The 20,759-nt window shown below is 41.6% G+C and overlaps 3 protein-coding genes across 5 annotated transcripts; all 3 read right to left on the bottom strand.

Moving 5' to 3' along the window:
- Positions 1–568: 568 nt before the first annotated feature.
- On the bottom strand, positions 569–12,435 carry LOC124049207. 3 transcript variants are annotated; one of them, XM_046370541.1, is made up of 12 exons: positions 12,265–12,435; positions 8,731–8,910; positions 7,322–7,426; positions 5,329–5,502; positions 5,005–5,134; positions 4,463–4,597; positions 4,142–4,210; positions 3,948–4,042; positions 3,339–3,465; positions 2,996–3,113; positions 1,358–1,434; positions 569–1,085 (listed from the first exon to the last, which is right to left on the bottom strand). In XM_046370541.1, exons 6-12 carry the CDS (start codon positions 4,553–4,555, stop codon positions 975–977), a joined length of 690 nt encoding a protein of 229 aa, XP_046226497.1. In that variant the 5' UTR covers positions 4,556–4,597; positions 5,005–5,134; positions 5,329–5,502; positions 7,322–7,426; positions 8,731–8,910; positions 12,265–12,435; the 3' UTR covers positions 569–974. The 3 variants fall into 3 exon arrangements, with proteins under 3 accessions (XP_046226497.1, XP_046226498.1, XP_046226496.1); XM_046370542.1 differs by lacking the exons at positions 8,731–8,910; positions 12,265–12,435 and having other exon boundaries at positions 7,322–7,549; XM_046370540.1 differs by lacking the exons at positions 5,005–5,134; positions 5,329–5,502; positions 7,322–7,426; positions 8,731–8,910; positions 12,265–12,435 and having other exon boundaries at positions 4,463–4,677.
- A 47-nt stretch (positions 12,436–12,482) lies between these two features.
- Positions 12,483–14,794, bottom strand: LOC124049206. Its single transcript, XM_046370539.1, has 3 exons — positions 13,874–14,794; positions 13,033–13,261; positions 12,483–12,719 (listed from the first exon to the last, which is right to left on the bottom strand). Exons 1-2 carry the CDS (start codon positions 14,572–14,574, stop codon positions 13,069–13,071), a joined length of 894 nt encoding a protein of 297 aa, XP_046226495.1. The 5' UTR covers positions 14,575–14,794; the 3' UTR covers positions 12,483–12,719; positions 13,033–13,068.
- Positions 14,795–16,303: 1,509 nt separating this feature from the next.
- Positions 16,304–20,596, bottom strand: LOC124050002 (nuclear pore complex-interacting protein family member B13-like). Its single transcript, XM_046372166.1, has 9 exons — positions 20,497–20,596; positions 19,747–19,771; positions 17,491–17,670; positions 17,283–17,372; positions 17,110–17,199; positions 16,937–17,026; positions 16,764–16,853; positions 16,591–16,680; positions 16,304–16,321 (listed from the first exon to the last, which is right to left on the bottom strand). The coding sequence occupies exons 1-9, from the start codon at positions 20,514–20,516 to the stop codon at positions 16,304–16,306; spliced, it is 693 nt and encodes a 230-aa protein (XP_046228122.1). The 5' UTR covers positions 20,517–20,596.
- Between the last annotated feature and the right edge of the window lie 163 nt (positions 20,597–20,759).

Genomic DNA, 20,759 nt, shown 5'->3' with positions numbered 1-20,759 from the left:
TTTCTACAGACAATTGCACATGCAGTATTCCCGACCAAGAAAGGAGAAAAGTGCAGAGTATAAAAATAGGATAAACAAAAACTAAAATCTCAAGTACAGTAGTATTTACAAAAACTGTATTCAAAATTTTTTAAGAAAATTTAAAAATACAGGTATGTACAATGTGTAAAAGTAGCCAATATGTACATTGTATATACAAGTGAGTGTGTCCGTCACAGTGCTGAGTTTAACAGTTTGATGGCGACAGGCAGGAATGATTTCCTGTGTCGCTCTGTGGTGCATCGTGGCAGTATGAGTCTGTTGCTGAACGAGCTCCTGTAGCTGATCAGCACATTGTGGAGAGGGTGAGAGGGAAAGTCCAGTATAGTTCTTATTTTGGACAACATCCTCCTCTCAGACACCACTGTCAGAGAGTCCAGTTCCTCTCCCACAACATGGCTGGTCTTCTTGATGATTCTGTTGAGTCTGTTAGTGTCCCTCACCCTCAGGCAGCTGCCCCAGCAGGCAACGGCATATGTGATGGCACTGGACACCACCGACTCATGATGTAGTATGATGTAGTATTTTACAGTAAAGATCTTCTAAGTTGATTTACCAGGGCTGATGTTCCTCTAGTTTGTGGTTGACAGAAAGAAGAAAACTTCCTGTTTCACTTGTGGATGATATATGATCCTCTCCATTGCATTTTGAAATTTATTATTATTGTTTTTTCCTACATACTTTAATACACTGTAACAATATTCTTAAATATTACATGGACACAAATTACAGGTTGAGCAGTTCAATTTAATACTTTATATTTGTCAAATAGTATATACAACATGCAAAATATGTCTGTCACTTGTAATTAAAGAGAGAGTTGGTGTGGGTGGCATGGTGTCGCCTCAAAGCAAGACGTTTCCAGGGTCAAATCACGGTCCGGGCTCTTCTGTATGAAGTTATGTTCTATGGATCGATGGAGGATGAGAAAGATTTTAAGGACACAAGCAGCAATTCCAGGTTTCTGCCCGGGCTTTTTCCAACTCCTCTGTGTCCATGCCTAGACACTGTTCGTGGAACCATCTCTCACACGAGTCACATTGTATCTACAAAAGAACAATATGGAAATGTCAAAGACAATTACTTCCACAAATACAGATAATTCAGTATTTCAGAATACTAAAAATTAAAAAAAAATAGTAAAGTGTCAATACGTAGGTGTATCTAAAAATGCATCATCAAATTTATACTGCTTTTCTTCTCTACATTTTATCTTAACAAGACCAGCTAAATTTGCAAAAATGCCACTCTGTTCGAGTTTAAAGATGCAATGTCAAAAAAGAATTACAAAACAGAAAACAAAAAACAAAAACCTCACCCATTTCGTTAAATGGGGTCCAGGTCCAGGAGGCTTTGCCAAGGAGCACATGGCACAGTTATCAGCCATATTAAACACTGCAATTGAAGAACAAAATTTTAAAAATGTCAGTTATTTACTGTTGCGCACTGGTGGGCTAACCAACACCTTTAGCAACTTCTGCTTGAGTGGAACAACAACTTTTCGATATATTCTGTTGGTAGTGCAAAAACTGCACTGATTCTTCATCATTATCGTTGAAGCACAAATACCTATAAATTCATAAAATTTGAAAACACTGTACTTCAAATTGATGTGTTAAAATTTAAAGCCAGCTCTTAAACAGCACATTACACTGTGTGAGAGTAACAGTGTGGGTAGGCTTTGTGGTGATTTAAACCAGGGTCTGCTTAAATCTCCATCTCTCTGTCTTTATTTTTGCGTAGCTTTGTGTATCTTGGTGCAGACCACACACTTCCAGCCCTCCCTTCCCCCTCAGCTGTGTTTCTACAAATCACAGTGACTCTCTGAACCACTCCATAAACATTTAACCATTAGCTTTCCCCATTCAAGAATTCGCCTCATAGACTCCATCCATCTATTTTCTTCCGCTTGATCCGTGGCCGGGTCGTGGGGACAGCAGCCTGAGCAGGGATGCCCAGATGTTTACTTCATCTAAATTACAAGCAATATAAACAGAACATATGGTTAATATTAGAACTTTACCTTTGTTAGATCACATGTATGAATTAAAGTGTTACTCGTTTTTTCTTTTTTAATAAAATGTAATAAAAACAAAATCAGTTATCATCAAGATATGACAAAAAATTAAACATATTTACAAACAAAGCAAGGTTTTTCTTAGCTATTGATTTTTATTTATTTGAACTTCATTAAAAATTTAACCCATTTGGGTAATTTTACACGTCCCCTGAATGGCATCAGCTGCACTCTCATCAATCTCATCCTCTTCTTCAAAGTCACTGTCAGACTCTGAATTTTCAGAAATGTGATCCTAACATTCTGAAACCTCTTCTTCTACATCATCATCAAAACCTTCTCTTTCGAAATCAAATGTAAGGCACTCTGAGCAGAGAATCTTTTGGCTATCATGATCAGTTGTGATAAGGAATCACACTGGTAAAGCTATAGTTATTGTGCCCTGCCCCCAATTTGCAGCTTAGATAGAGTATGAGCAAATACAGGTTGGTTCCCACAAAACAGAGGGTAAAATGTGCGGGAAAGTGAGAGCAGACAGGTGTCGGTGATTGAAAATTGCAACAATGTTGCAACCTTGTGCAAGAATAGGAGGAGGACAGAGTGAAGGTACACAGGACCTGAAATTTACACACTGAAATTAGCCCCGGGTCCAGCAGACCTGAACATCCTGTATGTAATATAACTATGTAGGGGGGGTATACAGCGTGTAGTCACTGAAAATGTGTTCTGATATATGTTCTTCACAGAAAATGAGCCAAGGCCAATGAGTCTGAGTTTGAAAAAATAATTAATATTATCATTTTTCTGATGATAAAAAATAGAAACAGGTCCCACAGACCTGAACACCATACATGGGTTAAGTCCTGATCGGAATTCCTGACAAAGCTGCATTTAGGTTAGTATTCCTGTGCACCACACGCAAACTGTATATATACAAACCTGATGCTTTCAGTATCTGTTGAGCCAGCCTTTCTCTCTCATTAGCCATTTCCTTTCTGGATGTTCCAAATGTCATTACAGGCATCGCTGGGAAGGCTTCAATCACTGCCCTTGCCATCTAAGTACAAACAAGCAAGAAAAACGTCATATGCCGACATTATCCCAAGTAACTCCTATTCACTCATGTACAGAATTATCTAATAAATACATCACGAAAATTGCATGGATTAAATTCAGTTTAACGAAAACATAGACTGTAGTTACAGAAGATAAATAAGTGAATTAACACATTTGAGAATAACTTTAGATATTTATTTACTATATTCAATTAGAAAACACTTACCAAGGTGACAATGACCCCACAGCTAGTGCTGTCCCGCTGAACAGGATGGGTCAGAACTCCTCCTTTCCATTTGATGTCCACCCACTCTGTTTTTCCATGGCAGGTTCTCCTCATTTTCAGGTAGTCACTGTTTGTGAATTATGAAATAAGATATTGCAAATTAATTTGTAACTGTGTCCCAAATATATTCTGAATGATAGTACATCATTAAAGACATTTGAAATTCACCAAAATACAAAGCAAATTTTTGACCTTCTCTTTCCCCCTTATACAATCACATGACATGTTCACGTAAACACAGTCACACAGAACAACATAACGCATCATGACTGCTAACTCACAACACAATTGACAACAGTGAACAGTCAAAATATATTGCGGCACTGTAAAAATAGCGAAAGGTTACACACTCTGGCTGTTAGTACATCAGTTTGATTTACAGCAACCAAAGAGAACTACTCAATACATGAACAGTGGCAACAACTGACACTAAATGCACAAGACGACACAGCTAGGGGCCACTGTAACACTGTAGCAACACTACACATGCTAAGCCACATGGCCACTGACATAAAGGGCATAACAATGAGAAACTGGAAGAATAAATACCAGATTCTTTTTGCTGCCAGTGTTGAATCCTCCTCCTCTGTGGAACTGGGTGCTGGATCCACCAGAAACACTGTTTGGTTGACTGCATTGATGTACTGAAATTATAAAGATGTAATTTAATTAAAGAAATACCGTTCACATCTTTAAGACAAAAATATACATTATCCAAGTGTATACAGGAGTTATCTACTAACCAGAAACTTCCAGTGCACGTTGTTAAGGTTTACAAAGGACACAACTGCCTTGTAATTCTCAAAGTTCACCTGTGAAAGAATGTAAACATTAATGAAATCTGTGTCATGAACCATCCTTAAATATGTTGATATGTGGTACATAGTAATGTTTCCATGAATATTATATGCTGCTAATGTATCTCTTTATTTTGCATGCAGTGTGAGAAATAACAATTTCAACTGATTCTTAATTTATCTTCTCTGAGCACGTACATTGTCATCCACTGTACACATACACTCACAAATTACATCCCTGCACTATAGTTCAGACACTCAGATTACCTTGGACAAGCTGTGCCGGCACAGCTGCGCTCTGTCACCAAAGAGAATCACACCTGCTGTGTAGTGGTTAAGAATGTAGATGGTATTTGCCATCTCTAGCTGGTTTACAGCAATGTGTAAAAGGCCTTCAATTATCTTCATCAGGAAATTATAGGGGAATAAACAGAACAGTCAGTGTAGTTGAAAAATACAACATGAAAAGGCATTAAATATAATGTGTAATTTCATAGCGTAAATAATAATCAAACACTGATAAGAGTAAAGGTATCCCCTTAACCTTGACAAGATTCTTGTTAGTTTTGCTCGTGTTACCAAATTTATTTGTATATTGCATTAATTGTTCAAGCTGAAATTTGTAAACAAAGAAATACTTAAAAACAAACATTTACACAAAAATTGGTTACAATGTGTAACTGTTTCTGTGATAAGTGTTATTCACTGAAGTCATATAATTATCAAGACTTCATCTAAACTTATCTTGGAAAATTGATTTGTCACAGCAATTATAGTTCTAAAAGAACAATATGCAAACTATACCTCACCTGTCAGCCATCGGTGAGGTCGAAGTGCGCAGAGCTCACTGTGGTGGATGATCACACTGTTTCCTCTTGTCTGGGCGGGCAGCACAGAAACCACAACTTCTGTGTCTTTCTTCTTCCACAGGGAGGAGAGCTGCAGGTAATTTAACATTAAAAATTAAATCTGTTTAAATGATTATATCATGATGATTACCCTTTCTGTCTTCTAAAAAATATTTTCCTCCTTGTGTTTGATCTCTATGTTTTTGTTTTATCTGTAACTCATTCAAGTGGTGAGGAATTTCTGTATGCAATACCATTACAGCTGTAAATGTCAGTTAATCATACCTGTTCTTCGGGAGGTTCAAAAGCTTGCTGGTAAGGCCTCTTCTGAACCCTCTTCCGTGGAACACTTGAGGTTGATGTTTCTTCCTCAGACAGTGTTTTTGGGCAGGCTCTCTCCATTGCCAGGACAGTTGTGTCATCATTGTTGGCCAGGTTGACTTTGAGGGGTGTACCAACCTATCGACAGTGTGCATACAAAATGAAATTAACAAAACAAACAAACAAAATTACTTTAAATAGGGGTTACTTAAGTCCTGCTATAGGTGCTATAGGCTTAGATTGCCAGGGGTCCTCCCATGACACATTTCTGGTCTCTCAGGTTCTCATGGATGTGGTCGGACCTCCTGCTGCGGTTAAAACTTGCTTGCTTAAAAATTACTGTGATTTTAATTCTCTTACTACTCTGTACAGCTACTACTATTATTATTGTCACTACTATTCCTATCATAATCACCATAGTACTTTCTGTATACTTCATTATCATTGTCATTGTCTACAGTTCCAATACTTCTGGTATTATTGCTGCTGCTACACATCTCTGCTTGTGTGCTTCTTCTCTCTCGCCCCACCCACCTCTCCCTCTCTCTCCTTGTCTGTCTCTCTCTCTCTCAACCCAACCGGTCAAGGCAGATGGCTGCCCATCTTGAGTCGGGGTCTGCTCCGAGGTTTCTGCCTTCTAAAATGCAGTTTTCCCTCTCCACTGTCGCCAAGTGCTTGCTCAAGGGGCTGAAGAGTTTGGTCAAGACCCGCTCTAATTGAAAAGTGTCATGAGATAGCTTCTGTTGTGAATTGGCATTACAGAAATAAACTGAATTGAATTGAAACTGAATTAATACAAATTCAGATAAAGGTATGAAAGCATTGCATTTACATTATACCGTATTTTCCGCACTATAAGGCGCACCTAAAAGCCTTAAATTTTCTCAAAAGCCGACAGTGCGCCTTATAATCCGATGCGCCTTATCTATGGATCAATATTGGTCAATCGTGGCTACCGTAGTCAGGGGGCGTGGCCGAAGTAACAGATTTAAGCGCACTGTGGATAAAACGAGAGCACGTACGGTGAATGTTCGCACCACAGGGAATGAGAAGTCGTCCTTCACTGTAGTTCTCGCTTGCCAGGCTAATGGCCAGAAACTACCACCCATGGTTATTTTCAAGAGGAAGACCTTGCCAAAAGAAAACTTTCCAGCCGGCGTCATTATCAAGGCTAACTCGAAGGGATGGATGGACGAAGAAGAGATGAGTGAGTGGCTGAGAGAAATTTACGACGTTAACGACGTTAACGAGCCGGGCATGTTGGATGCCGTATTCGCCCAGCTGTTCAATTCGGACACTGAAGAAGAAGAATTTGAGGGATTCGTGGATGAGGAATGAACTGATAAAGTGAGCTTTACGTGTTTCTTTTGTGTGTTCACAACTGAACAAGGTTGGTCATATTGTGAATATGGACAGTAACGTTTGAGCAACATTGAGTTATTGTTAAATGGTTATTGCTTTGCACTATTTCGAGAGTTACTATATTGTTATTGCACTTATGTCTGAGTTACCGTAACGGTATCAGACTGTTTTAGGTGTTTACTGAATCGAGGAAAAGTTCCCGTCCACTACGTGATAAAAATGTTGCACTACCTGTTATACCGTGCTGTTGTTAAAAGATAAACTGTGTCGCGAAAATACTACGTCGCTGACATTACATCGGGAAAAATAATAACACTGCTGTTTATTCATTTTGGGAGTGAACGGAGTTGTCAGAACGCTGGTTTGTATTCTATTAATAAAGTTTGACTGACTTATCTGACTGTTTTGTTGACATTCCCTTTAGCGCAGCTCCATCTAGTGGACGCAAAACGCAACCCGAATCACTGCTGTAGCTTCTATCCTATGCGCCTTATAATGCGGTGCGCCTTATATATGAAAATAGTTTTAAAATAGGCCATTCATTGAAGGTGCGCCTTATAATCCGGTGCGCCTTATAGTGCGGAAAATACGGTACCTTGGTGGATCTTTTAAAGGGGAATGGCTTCCGAATGGAAGTTACATATCTCCCACGCTTTTTCTGCTGCCGTTCCTTCCATTTTTCTTTGTCCACCCTGAATGTCTGCATAAAGAAGTCAGAAGATAGAAGCAGTTACTGAGAAATGAAACAGCTTTGGTGAGCTACTCTCAACCAGTAATATCAGACTGGAATTCTTATCATTGGAAGCCTTATTTGTGTGTTTAAAATACCTCGTCACTAGCGGTTTAAGTGTGTGGATAAGTTATGGCCACTGGATGCCATCCAATTCGAACACATTGCCTTCAAAATGGACAAGTTGATATTTCAAAAAGTACGTGAAGTATGCAAAACTGACTAAAGGAGCACAAAATGGACAGGCAGGTGTCAAGAAACAGTTGAGTTATTTGAAATAGACAAGAACGATGGCAGTAACTTGTAATTGGGATTGTACCACTACTGTACTTGTGTTCTTTTACACTACCTTCCGTAGTAGTCTCCCCATTCAAATTTGCCCACAAAGTGTAACTTACACAGTCTACACACTAAGTGACAACAGTCACTTTTAGAAGCATAATAAGAATCACTTATAAGGACTAAAAAAGAACATTTTGTAATGAGCACACTAGCTGGATTTCTTGCAAAATATCATAAAAATACTAACAGTGTTCAGGTGACAACAATACCAATGACAGCAGGACATGTTACATAGGTAGATGGATATTTTTTGGTTTTGGTTTTTGGTTTTGGTAATTTCACAGTTCTTCACAATTTTATAGTCAAATGACCAAATTATGAAATATGTTAACTTGTCATGTCATGAATGATTCTGTTTTCATAGTCAATTTTCACAGATTACTCATATTCAATTTAGTACAGGCAAATGTTATTTTCTCCAATGTATCATTTAAAACAGAAGTATGTTCAGTAGAAAAAGAATTATTATAAATAGATTTTATAGTGTTAAAATATTTTGCTGATTTGATACACTATGCCTGAATTGAGGTGCATAGTGTTTGAAAGATGCACTACTCAGGGAGTACTGAATCCTGAGAAAGTTGTTTGAACAAATTACATTAATTAAATCCTCTCAACACATACACCAATTCATTGGTTCAAGTCCACCTGAAGATAGTTATGTTTCACAACATCTAAATGTTTACATCCAATTTAGAAAAAGTGTCAGAATGATATTGTTGTCTTCCACTTGTCATTAAAATCCACAGATACTGCCATGATAAATATGTATTAGATTTCTGTAGTTGGTGGAATTGGTTAAAATGTAAAATACAAGTCAAAGCTTTAAGGACCACACAAAAAGTGTATAAAGGACTAACCATGTTTCATACACGACCTTGGTTGCTTTGTATATGAAATTCTCAATTTCATGAAAAATACAAAGTGCAAACCTTTCTTTGAAAAACTCTTCTGGTGTCTTCAAACTCCCTCAGCAGAGCAGTGTGGGTGACTTGATACTGGACAACAAAATCATCAAGTCTGGTGAGTCTGCCTGCCCGGAAACGTATGTGTTTCAGGTCCCACTGGCTCTTTTCCATTATTCCTTGAGTTTTGTTGTCCTCTGTGATGTTCTGAGAAAGAAATCATAAAATGTCACTTACCATACCAAGATGGCGCCAAGGACGGACGCCCTGGTGTTTTGGTGCGCTCTGTCTTGTCTGTTTTTGTGTAATTATTGTGTGTCTGCATGCTCTTACACCAGAGAAGAGCTCATGAACATCAGATACTCCACACCCGTTGACTTATTTCCAGTTTTTTTAGCATCTGCTGCGGATTTAATCCGCATTTTAGTCAAAAAAGTGAGGCGCCGACGCAGAGGAAAGCGAGCGGGTGCACTCGTGCGCCTCCGCAGACGCGGAACGCGCACACCGTTACCTGGGATCTTTCTCTCTAACGCACGCTCACTCTGCAACAAAATGGATGAGCTGGCACTCCTGGTGAGAAATAACAGGGACTTTTCTTCAACTTGTCTTTTGTGCTTCACGGGGACGTGGCTTTGTGAACAGATACTGGACTGCGCGCTGCAGCTGGAGGGATTCCAACTTCTCCGAGCGGATCGTCACAAGGAACTTTCCGGCAAAACTAACGGTGGAGGTGTCTGTTTTTACATCAACAGTGGCTGGTGTACCGATGTGACTGTGATCTCCCAGCACTGTTCTCCTGCTCTGCAATACTTGTTCATACACTGTAAGCCGTTTTACTCTCCGCGTGAGTTTGCTTCATTCATTCTGGCCGCTGTTTACATCCCGCCGAGTGCGGACGTGCACGAAGCTCAGCGCGTACTCGCGGATCAGGTACTGTGTGTGGAGCAAACATACCCAGACTCCTTAGTTATTGTCCTTGGTGACTTTAATAAAGGAAATCTGAGCCAAGAGTTACCCAAATACAATAAGCTGATCAAATGCCCGACCAGAGAGGAGAACACACTGGATCACTGTTACACCACAATAAGCGGAGCATATCGTGCAGTGCCCCGCGCCGCTCTTGGTCTATCTGACCACGTCATGATCCACCTGATCCCCTCATACAGACAGAGGCTGAAGCTCGCCAAACCTGTGGTGAGCACATCTAAAAGGTGGACCACCCAGGCTGTGGAGGAGCTTCGTTTCTGTTTGGAGTCAACGGACTGGGACGTGTTTAGGGCTGCTACAGATAGTCTTGATGAGTATACAGATACTGTAACCTCATATATCCAGTATTGTGAGGACAGTATTGTGCCAACACGCACCAGGGTGAGTTATAACAATGACAAACCCTGGTTCACAGCTAAACTCAGACAGCTGAGGCTAGTGAAAGAGTCTGCTTTCAGGAGTGGGGATAGAGACAGCTACAAAGAGGCCAAGTACAGGTTTAGCAAGGAGGTGAGAAGCGCTAAATCACTGTACTCTGAGAAAATTCAACAGCAATTCTCAGCTAACGACTCGGCCTCTGTGTGGAAAGGGCTTCGGCAAATCACCAACTACAAGCCCAAAGCCCCCCACTCTACTGACGATCTGCGACTAGCCAACAGTCTGAACGAGTTCTACTGTCGCTTTGATGGACTATCTGCCGGCCCTGACACCCCCACTCACCCCATCAACACGGCCATTCACACCCCCCACCAGTATCCACCTCGGACCCCCCCTCCTCCACCACAGCCCTCTTTATCCAGGAAGAGGACGTTAACAAGCTGTTCAGGCAACTGAACCCTCACAAGGCTCCTGGACCAGACGGTGTGTCCCCCTCCATCCTGAGACACTGTGCGGATGAGCTGACTCCAGTTTTCACAGATATTTTCAACACCTCTCTGGAGTCATGCCATGTGCCAGTCTGCTTCAAAGCCTCCACCACAGTCCCAGTCCCCAAGAAGTCAAGGATCACTGGACTTAATGACTACAGACCTGTGGCACTGACATCTGTAGTCATGAAGTCATTTGAGCGCCTGGTTCTGTCCCATCTCAAGTCCATCACAACCCCCCTCCTGGACCCCCTGCAGTTTGCCTACAGGTCTGTAGACGATGCAGTCAACCTGACGCTACACTTCATCCTGCGGCATCTGGACTCCCCGGGAACCTACGTTAGGATCTTGTTTGTGGACTTCAGCTCTGCCTTCAACACAATCCGCCCAGCTCTCCTCCAGGACAAGCTGTCCCTGCTGAACGTGCCTGACCCCAACTTCCGGTGGATCACTGACTTCCTGACAGACAGGAAACAGCATGTGAGGCTGGGGAAGAATGTCTCGGACACCTGGACCATCAGCACCGGTACCCCCCAGGGCTGTGTACTTTCCCCTTTGCTCTTCTCCATCTACACCAACTGCTGCACCTCCAGCCACCAGTCTGTCAAGCTGATTAAGTTTGCAGACGACACCACCCTCATCGGTCTCATCTCGGACGGGGATGAGTCCGCCTACAGGAGGGAGGTGGACCGTCTGGTGTCCTGGTGCGGTAGCAACCACCTGGAGCTGAACGCCCAGAAGACAGTGTAGATGATCATTGACTTTCGGAAAGTGCCAGCTCCATCGCTCCCCCTCACCCTGACAGACACCCCCATCTCCACTGTGGACTCCTTCCGCTTCCTGAGTACCACTATCACCCGGGACCTCAAGTGGGAGCTGACCATCAGCTCCCTCATCAAAAGGGCCCAGCAGAGGATGTTCTTCCTGCGGCAGCTGAGGAAACTCAAGGTGCCTGCCAAGATGATGGTTCAGTTCTACACGGCCATCATTGAGTCCATCCTCACCTCCTCCATCACCGTGTGGTACGCTGGGGCCACTGCCAGGGACAAGCACAGACTGCAGCGTGCTGTGCGCTCTGCTGAGAAGGTGATCGGCTGCAGCCTTCCATCTCTCCAAGACCTGTACACCTCCAGGACTCTGAGGCGTGCAGGTCGGATCACAGCTGACCCTTCTCACCCTGGACATGGACTCTTTGTAAAACTCCCTTCAGGCAGGAGGTTACGGTCCATTCGGACCAAAACCTCACGCCACAAGAACAGTTTCTTCCCCTGTGCTGTTAGCCTGTTGAACGCCAACTGGCTAACATGCTGCCCTGCACCTTAGCAATTGATTTTGCTCATTCACTGTCCACCTGCTGTTCATTTGCACTGTCTACCTCACCCACTTGCACTATACTCCACCCTGCACTACCTTACTTTTGAACTACCTCCAGAAAAATATTTATTTCACTTATTTTATTTTGTGTTACCTTACTCTATTTTATTTTTATTTTATTTTATTCTTCAATTATATGTTACTGTTATGTTCTATGTATGCACCAATCACCAAGACAAATTCCTAGTAATGTGAAACCTCTTCACTTACATGGCAATAAAGTCTTTTCTGATTCTGATTCTGATTCTGATTCTAATAACCTAATTCAATCCGTGAAACACAGTGGAACATTCATTTAAAAATCATCCACATATATTCCAGACATGTCAGTTACCTGACTTTTCTTGTTTTTCAGAACATTAAATTTTTTGGTGTACTCTGTGTAACACGGTCCAGTTCCATGCCTTCCAAGGTCACCTTAAGATTGAATGGCATAATAAATATTTATAAGCTTGTCAAAACCATGTTACAAAGTGGTTGTACAAAATATAAGACAAGATAGAAAAACAATATTATACAAATAATACCATGTGTTTTTATTGGCCCAAAAAAAAAAAAAAAAAAAAAAATGCAATTACTTCTATTCTAAAATGAGATATATCTCTTTATTAAATGCTACTAACCAAGCATTATCCCCATCCATAATGCAGCATACGGGAGAAGGTATTTCCTGATGTGCTCCAAAAGGCCCTTGCTGTAATAAGGGTTGGCCTCACCGTCTGTCTCGAGTGGAGCCTTGGATACCACCTCCGTATAGTGTCTTGCAAAGGAATTGTTTCCTTTGATTTCCTACAATTAATTGTAAAAAAAAAAATATTTATTGTACTGGTGTGCTTGGAAAGTCTTATATTGAAAACTTAGAAACCGCAACTACCTTAGCAGATAACAGTGTAGTGCTGGACCTCCAGCATGTGTCATTCTACACAAATACACGCCTCTAGAACCACTGTCTTCTGTGACCTGTAATTTACTTCACGGGACCTATTCCACCCTCTCTCAATTGAGATCTTTTTGTGTGCTGTTTATGCGTCATCTAAGTCACTTTCAACACAAATCATTAGCAACATTTATAAAACTCAATATTAAACACAAAATGAATTACCTGTAAGCCCCTAGCATCAGTTTGGGACTTTGTAGTCTAATCCACCTTGATCCCTTTCTTTTGCAACCATGATTGCAGGTTGTTGAAATGTTTTTCAACAATGGCCCCACTGGATGGACTTGCAAATACAACTGCAGCACTTTCCACCATTTCATCGAGCTCTGCCAGAGAGCTTGCTGTGGTGAAGAGGACAAAAGTATGCATGGCCAGATGGTAGTGTTGTGGCGCACTGTGGGATGTAAAAGTAAGTAATAAAGAAGATGATAAGTATATAAATAAAATAAAATTATTTGTTTTCAGTGACAACTGTATATCTACCCAGACTTAACTATATATTACACTATTTGGGTGTTATTACAACCCAATGTTCCTTTTATGGTAGACATGCATTGCTCTACCATGCGTTGATAGACAAGTGTTGTGACAATTTAATAAGAACGAAATAATTTCTTGCATGTTGCTTTACCTGATGTGAAAGATTGCAAAGGACATGAAGCTTTGTATATAGGGAAGACCAGTTCCTGCTGTTAACAGTCCTAGACTGATGTTTTCCGTTATGTTTTTTTCATAACTTTATGTTTAAAGTGAACTATCCTAATTTCGTACCATAAACATGTGAATGTGAGCTGGTATGACAATAAAGTTCCTTGAATCCTTGAACTCATTATGTTGAGTTTGTTTCTCCCGTGTATGTAATGGAGGATCCCTTACATTAGAACTGCATAAGAAATTCATTCTTCTTCAGTTTAGCAACAACCCATACCAGCAGAACTTCACCCCCAGCCCTCTGTTAGTTAATGTGTATTACACAAACTGGTTAGCAATAATATGTTATGCTTACTATTTTCTACACATCTCCTTGGTGTTCTTCATCACATGACTGAGGCAGCGATGGAGAATGGGGACCTTGAAATCAGCAACTGTTGCTCTTCCACTGGCAATATTATAGTAATGGTTCATGGTATCTTGCAGGTTTTTCTTGGCAAATACTAAGCATATTGCTTGCATTAAAACCATTGAACCATCACAGATGATCATGATGGGTGACCGCATGCCCTTTCTTCCGTAACTTCTAGCTACATCAGTCTGGAAAGCCTCAAGGAAATAGGTCACTGATGCTGTGGTGTGGTCACAGGTCAAATATGTTGCAACTGGTAATGGAGAGGAGTTTTTCTTCGGACTCCTGACTACCAGCTCATACACATAGAAAGGAGGACAGTCCTTCTCTTTTTTTTTAATGCTGCCAGTAGCATCAAGATATACAATGTCCTCACGGCATCGTTCCTGGAATACGTCGATGCTACGTAAAGACCACAGCATCACACCTTTTGGATGCAGAAATACTTTCTGCAGGACCTCATCTGGACTTTTCCTTTTTTTTCCCAGCATGATCTGAAGACTGAGGATCTCATTATTGTGCTGACGACTGTTCTTATGCAGGTCAAAGGAGATGTTCTTGAGCACCTGTGGAGTTGGAACCTCATCCCTACAGCCAGATTCAATTATGTCGTCACCAATCTGAGCTAGTTTCTCAAGATACATAGCTCGTGGTAACTGTTTCTGTAGTTGCTGTCCCACTTTGAACCTGTCCTCTGCCCTTACAGGTCGCCTTTTCAGTTCATTCTTGTTGTGGATACTTGATCCGCCTTGAAAGTTCACTGTTGCCTTTAAGTCCTCTTCACTGTCTATACACACAGTAACAGTGACTGGACAGTCCTCAAACCTGCAGTAACCCAGACACTTAAATACAGGACCAGCTTTTTTGGATGGCACAAGACAAGGGGAACGCAGACTATTTGAACACATGAAGATAATGGAGACTAAACCGGACTAAACATGAAAGGGACCATCCAGCTGGTTGTCAGTGCTCACTTCAAAAGCCTGCATCTCTGATAGTATGGGGGTGCATAAGTACCTATGCGATGGGAGATTGTACATCTGGAAAGTCAAGTCAAGTCAAGTCAACTTTATTTGTATAGCCCATTTTTACAAGCAGTTTGTCTCAAAGGGCTTAACATAACATCAGCAACATCCTCTGCCCTTCGACCCTCACATCGACTAAGGAAAAACTCCCAGAAAAACCTTTAACAGGAAAAAATGGAAGAAACCTCAGGGTGAGCAACAGAGGAGGGATCCCTCACCCAGGACGGGCAGACGTGCAATGGATGTTGTACAGGCAGGAAAGCAATTTGCAACATGAGAAATGACATTACTAAAAAGATAAGCAAAACAAAATCTCAACTGTTTAGTTTCACTTTTTGCTACCACCTCAATATGATTTTAACATTTCACAAGTTATAAGAAAATTATAGTAATGAAAATTATAATGAACTGCTGTAACATTCATGTATTCTTTTTTTTTTTTATGTGATGTTGAGAATCACTATCCTATCAGTTCGATTTCGGCCCGTAGGGAGAACCACCCCGCCCATAGTCGGTACATAGAGGAATGACAGGCAGATGTCAACAATACACATTGGGTTGGTCATAGAGCCGGCTACAGTTCAACTTGAAGATCTGGATGGAGAGATACCTGCAGAAAGATACAGAGAGAGAGAGACAGAGAAAGGGAGGGAGAGACACAAGACTACGAGGAGAACTGGACACACAGTTAGTGACATAAAATAATGAACTGCATGTTAATCTGACGAGGGGAGAGGATAGAAGAGGAAAAGGAGGAGGGGAAACTGCTTGGTGGATCATGTTTGTGTCCCCCGGCAGCATAGGCCTATAGCAGCTTAGCTATGATAGAGATTTAAAGATTAACAGTTAGTCAGACCTATTCTACCTGTGGCTATATAGCATGAGGTGAGTGAAACTATGCCTACCAGCCCTACACACTTTATTTGGTGCTAACTATATGCTTTACTAAACAGAAAGGTTTTAAGTTTAGTCTTAAAAGTGGAGGTGGTGTCTGCCTGTCGAACCCAGAAAGTTACCATCAGTGCTGAAAGATATATACAGACAATCCCAACAATGTCTTTTTTAGGGAAGGCCTTGTTTAATTCAGCAGACAATGCTAAACTGCACACTGAATCTATGACAACAGCATGGCTTTATAGTTGAAGAGTCCAGGTTCTGAACTGGCCTGCCTACAGTCCAGACCTTTCACCAACTGAAAACATTTGCTGCATCTTAAATTAAAAAATGGGTCAAAAAAGACCCAGGACTGTTGAACAGTTAGAATCCTATATCAGGCAAGAATAGGACAGCTTTTCTCTCCCCAAACTCCAGCAACCGGTCTCCCCAGTTCCCAGGCATTTATGGACTGTTAAAGGTAGAGGGAATGCTACAGCGTGGTAAACATGGCACAGTCCCTGACATGTTGACATCAAATTCAAAATGAACTGATATTTTTCATGAAATAATAAAATGCATCACTCTGAACATCTGATATGTTGTCTATGTTCTACTGTGAAAGGAATATGGGTTTACAAGATTTGCAAATCATTGCATTCTATTTTTATGTACGTTTTACATAGCGTCCAAATATTTTTTGGTACCGTGTGTGTACGCAAATATAAATATTGCACATGAACACACAAGGTAATGACTTACTTGCTCTGGTGATCTTGCTGCATCGTCCTCTGTCTGGCTCTCAGTAGCCATGTCCTGAAGGGGGGATGGTGGCAGTGGTGGCTCATGTTTCTGAGAATGGACCAGCAGTATTTAGCGTTTCAGATAAAGAGCCTAAAACAGGAAATGTGTGAACACACAAGGTAATGACTTACTTGCTCTGGTGATCTTGCTGCGTCGTCCTCTGTCTGGCTCTCAGTAGCCATGTCCTGAAGGGGGGATGGTGGCAGTGGTGGCTCATGTTTCTGAGAAAGGACCAGCAGTATTTAGCGTTTCAGATAAAGGGACCGAAACAGGAAATGTGTGAACACACAAGGTAATGACTTACTTGCTCTGGTGATCTTGTTGCGTCGTCCTCTGTCTGGCTCTCAGTAGCCATGTCCTGAAGAGGGGATGGTGGCAGTGGTGGCTCATGTTTCTGAGAATGGACCAGCAGTATTTAGCGTTTCAGATAAAGAGCCTAAAACAGGAAATGTGTGAACACACAAGGTAATGACTTACTTGCTCTGGTGATCTTGCTGCGTCGTCCTCTGTCTGGCTCTCAGTAGCCATGTCCTGAAGAGGGGATGGTGGCAGTGGTGGCTCATGTTTCTGAGAAAGGACCAGCAGTATTTAGCGTTTCAGATAAAGGGACCGAAACAGGAAATGTGTGAACACACAAGGTAATGACTTACTTGCTCTGGTGATCTTGCTGCGTCGTCCTCTGTCTGGCTCTCAGTAGCCATGTCCTGAAGGGGGGATGGTGGCAGTGGTGGCTCATGTTTCTGAGAATGGACCGGCAGTATGAACATGAGTTACTCACTTACACAAATGCAACCTTCAGTATTTAACTGCTGAAACTCATGTTTGAAATGTCAACAAATCAAATGGAAAACTACGCACCTTATGGGATTTCAGAAGTCTGTACCGATTGTTGATACTGTTGGGAACTCCGAGTGTAATGCACACTTGAGCCCAGAAGCCTTTTTTGTCTGAGGCATGACTTTGAAATGTAATGCCTTTTTTGAGAAGGTCTTCAACTGTCTCCCAAATCTCTTCTTTTGAGATAAACTTGGTTTTGTTCTAGTGCAAAGAAATAAAAAGTTGGACCTTAACTAACACTACATATGTTATGTGCTGTTGTGCGACTTAGTAGGAGCAATTTGGTTATTGGCAAAGAGTCAATGATTATGGGAAATAATCATTAAAGTAAAATCAGTGTATACTTAATACACATAAATATCGGGGCACCACCCTGTTACCAGGGACCAATAGCCAAATTAATTAATGGGAAAACAGTCTCTTAAAATTGTGAAGGATGAATCCGAGCACTGGCTGTCATGAATTCAGCTGGTATTACAAGTACATACACAATAACCACAGACAACGACAGGTTAAACTATAACAGGATTTATTAAACAGCAACAACCATCTATAGATAAGTATCACTTTGTAATAAACACTATTATAATCTAAGTTTTATCAACACACATTAACTATTAACTAAGATAACACAGGTACAGTAGCAAGAGTATATCTATATACAGGTGTGCATATATACAGGTGTGTGTGTGTGTGTGTATGTATGGGTGTGTGTGAGAGAGAGATGATGACAACAGTATGGAGGCTAACAAGCTAGCCAGGTAGCGGCTAACAAGCTAGTGGCTAAAAACAAACAAAATGGCGGTTAGCAAGCTAGCCAGAGGGTGGCTAACAAGCTACAGGCTAAAAACAAACAAAATGGCGGTTAGCAAGATAGCAGCTAACAAGATAGCAGCTAACAACAAGCTAGTGGCTGACTACAATTAAGATGGCGGATGGCCACATGAGGGGAGGAGCTACAACCAGAATGGCGAGTGGGGAAACTACAACCAAAATGGTGGAGGACTACATGAGGAGGGGTCAGCACACCAGGATGAACAACCACATAAAGGATGACTCAGCAAACAACACTAGTCACACGCATGTGATGACTCAGCAAAACTCCAAATGACTACCGAAGAATACGCCGGCCGTATTATTCAGAGCCAAGATGGTGATAACCAACGTGATGTTGCTTATGTGGTCACAGAAGGGAACAATGGGCGGAAGCCTTTGAGCGCCACGTACCCCTTGGTTACGGTTCGTGATCGCGTGCTCGGACTTTCGCCTCACCGTTCAGAAAGAAGAGTGTGAGGGAAGATAGAAATGAAAATACAAGAAACACAACCCAATAAAATAATCCACTCTAATTCTTTAGAAACTCGCGTGTCACCACACAATAGCGGAGTCAGTAAACCGGAGCTTATCTGCTCAGCTATTGGCCCTTTAACTGGTGACGCGCGGTCTCGCTGAAACGGCGGAAATGACCGACCGGAAACTAAAATCAATGAATGCAGCACTTAAAAGTTACAGAAAGCATGTGTAAACAACCCTACGTTACACTATCTCTGCCCAGACATAAGCCTCTTACGTTGCGTTGCTCCGATCATTCGGAGTTTGAAATAATGATCCGCTTAAACGTTCGCAGCGTCGTCCTCGGCGGGATGCTGGCGGTCCGTTATTCTGATGATGCGGAGTGTTGATCTCTCGGCGGCAGCGGAGAAAATCACAGATGAAAAAGTTAACAAACTTTGTTTCGTCCTTAACAAAGTCGGCGCGCGGCTCGTTAACGTGCGATCAGCTGATTGCCCAGCGATCCACGTCGGTAAAAGGAAAAAAGGAAAAGTTACGGAGAAAATACAGCAGTCTGTTTCTCGGCCTGCGAGTTGCAGAACTGTGACCCGGGATCTAAAATGATGTTAATCAAAACGTTTGATTGTTGCTCCCTTTTGGCGGTTTGGACATTTGGAGAGCCTGGAGAAGCTCTCACTGTCACAGCACGCACGGGGAAAAAGCACATGCTGATGGTCGCAGTGACCTTTTATTACCTGAGTGACGTCACCTCGGACCCCCGTGGAGATGGCTGGCACGCAGCCAATGTCCATGCCGGTTCTGAGTTTAAACTCAGGAATTTATGACTAGTTGCACATCATGAGTGGGGTCTCTAACAGTTGGTCACTCTAACTCAGGCTTTATGGGTTACATGTAGGCCGCTCTATTGTTCTCCAGAGCGCATGGCCAGAGATCCCAACAGTGCGATAAAGACTTCATAATAAAGTTGATAAATCAACTACTTACCTGAAATAACTTGAATGAATATATGCTGTATAAAACGAAGATGTTGAAGATATTAGCATGACAACATATATTTTACTGCTTTATGTAGCTCAAATATGTTCCAGGAACATTCACAGACAACATTGTTACCATAAAAATTAGCCTACCTTGACCAAATTGGATATTTACATTGTGCGTGTGCAAGACAAGTGTCTGTCAGAATTATTTGTCGCAAGTACCCTCTTTACGTGGCTAAAACATCAAGTTTAGAGAGCTGTAACACAAAACCACAGCGGGTAACAAATGGAGTAGCAAGAATTTACTCATGAAGAGATATATTTATTTATTTATTCCGAAAAACCTGTGCCATTTTCATCATTCTTTTTTCCGTTACTCTTTGTCTATCTACGCCATGCAGTGCGTCCACATAGCCCATAGGAGTACATGAAAGCCTACCCGTATTTGACAAACACTGTGCTAGGCGGTGGAGGTCTCAGCTGTATACGGGGTTAATAACGATGTTATTAAGTCAGTCAAAGCAAAATGTAATATTCCAAACTAAAAAAATAGTTGATTTATTTAACCCAATTGCAACATAAACGAGTGGTATAGGCACCGAATCACGCATTACACCGACATCTCTAGTCAGAGAAATGAAAACCTTAGCTTACTTTGGTTCAGTCACCAAAATATACCAAAATAAAAATAATAAATATATTAAGAATAATTTTTACTGTACTATACTTAACTTAACTTTAAGACTGTACTCACCCTTTCTCCTTCTTTGACATCGTTCCAAGTGTGTCTTCGGTGAGTTTTGGTTGGGAAGAAAATTTTCAAATAATGCGGTCTCACTCGCGTTTTTGCGCGGTCTGGCTCGCGTGTATGGGCGCCCATGTTGCCTATGCTCTCTCCCTTCCTCTCCGCGCACTTTTTTCTCACTGCATATGATTCCAGCGGATCTCACTGGTCTCTCTGCGCGCTTTTCCGTCTTTGCATGTGTGGCGAGGTGGACGCTAAGGAGCATAAAAAAA

Source organism: Scatophagus argus, chromosome 18 (assembly GCF_020382885.2).
Source record: "Scatophagus argus isolate fScaArg1 chromosome 18, fScaArg1.pri, whole genome shotgun sequence".
Classification (NCBI taxonomy): domain Eukaryota; kingdom Metazoa; phylum Chordata; class Actinopteri; family Scatophagidae; genus Scatophagus; species Scatophagus argus.
This window is presented reverse-complemented; position numbering and strand designations above follow the sequence as displayed.

Excerpts from the sequence above, each read along its gene's own strand:
- LOC124050002 (XM_046372166.1), bottom strand. The coding sequence starts at position 20,516 with ATGTCAAAGAAGGAGAAAGG. Across the intron at positions 19,772-20,496 it reads ATGTCAAAGAAGGAGAAAGG|CATATATTCATTCAAGTTAT; the intron begins GTGAGTACAGTC and ends CGTTTTATACAG. Across the intron at positions 17,671-19,746 it reads ATTCATTCAAGTTATTTCAG|AACAAAACCAAGTTTATCTC; the intron begins GTAAGTAGTTGA and ends TCTTTGCACTAG.
- LOC124049206 (XM_046370539.1), bottom strand. The coding sequence starts at position 14,574 with ATGTATCTTGAGAAACTAGCTCAGATTGGTGACGACATAATTGAATCT. Across the intron at positions 13,262-13,873 it reads AAGGAGATGTGTAGAAAATA|TGCGCCACAACACTACCATC; the intron begins GTAAGCATAACA and ends TACATCCCACAG.
- LOC124049207 (XM_046370540.1), bottom strand. The coding sequence starts at position 4,603 with ATGAAGATAATTGAAGGCCTTTTACACATTGCTGTAAACCAGCTAGAG. Across the intron at positions 4,211-4,462 it reads GCCGGCACAGCTTGTCCAAG|GTGAACTTTGAGAATTACAA; the intron begins GTAATCTGAGTG and ends ATTCTTTCACAG. Across the intron at positions 3,114-3,338 it reads GTGGGGTCATTGTCACCTTG|ATGGCAAGGGCAGTGATTGA; the intron begins GTAAGTGTTTTC and ends GTTTGTACTTAG.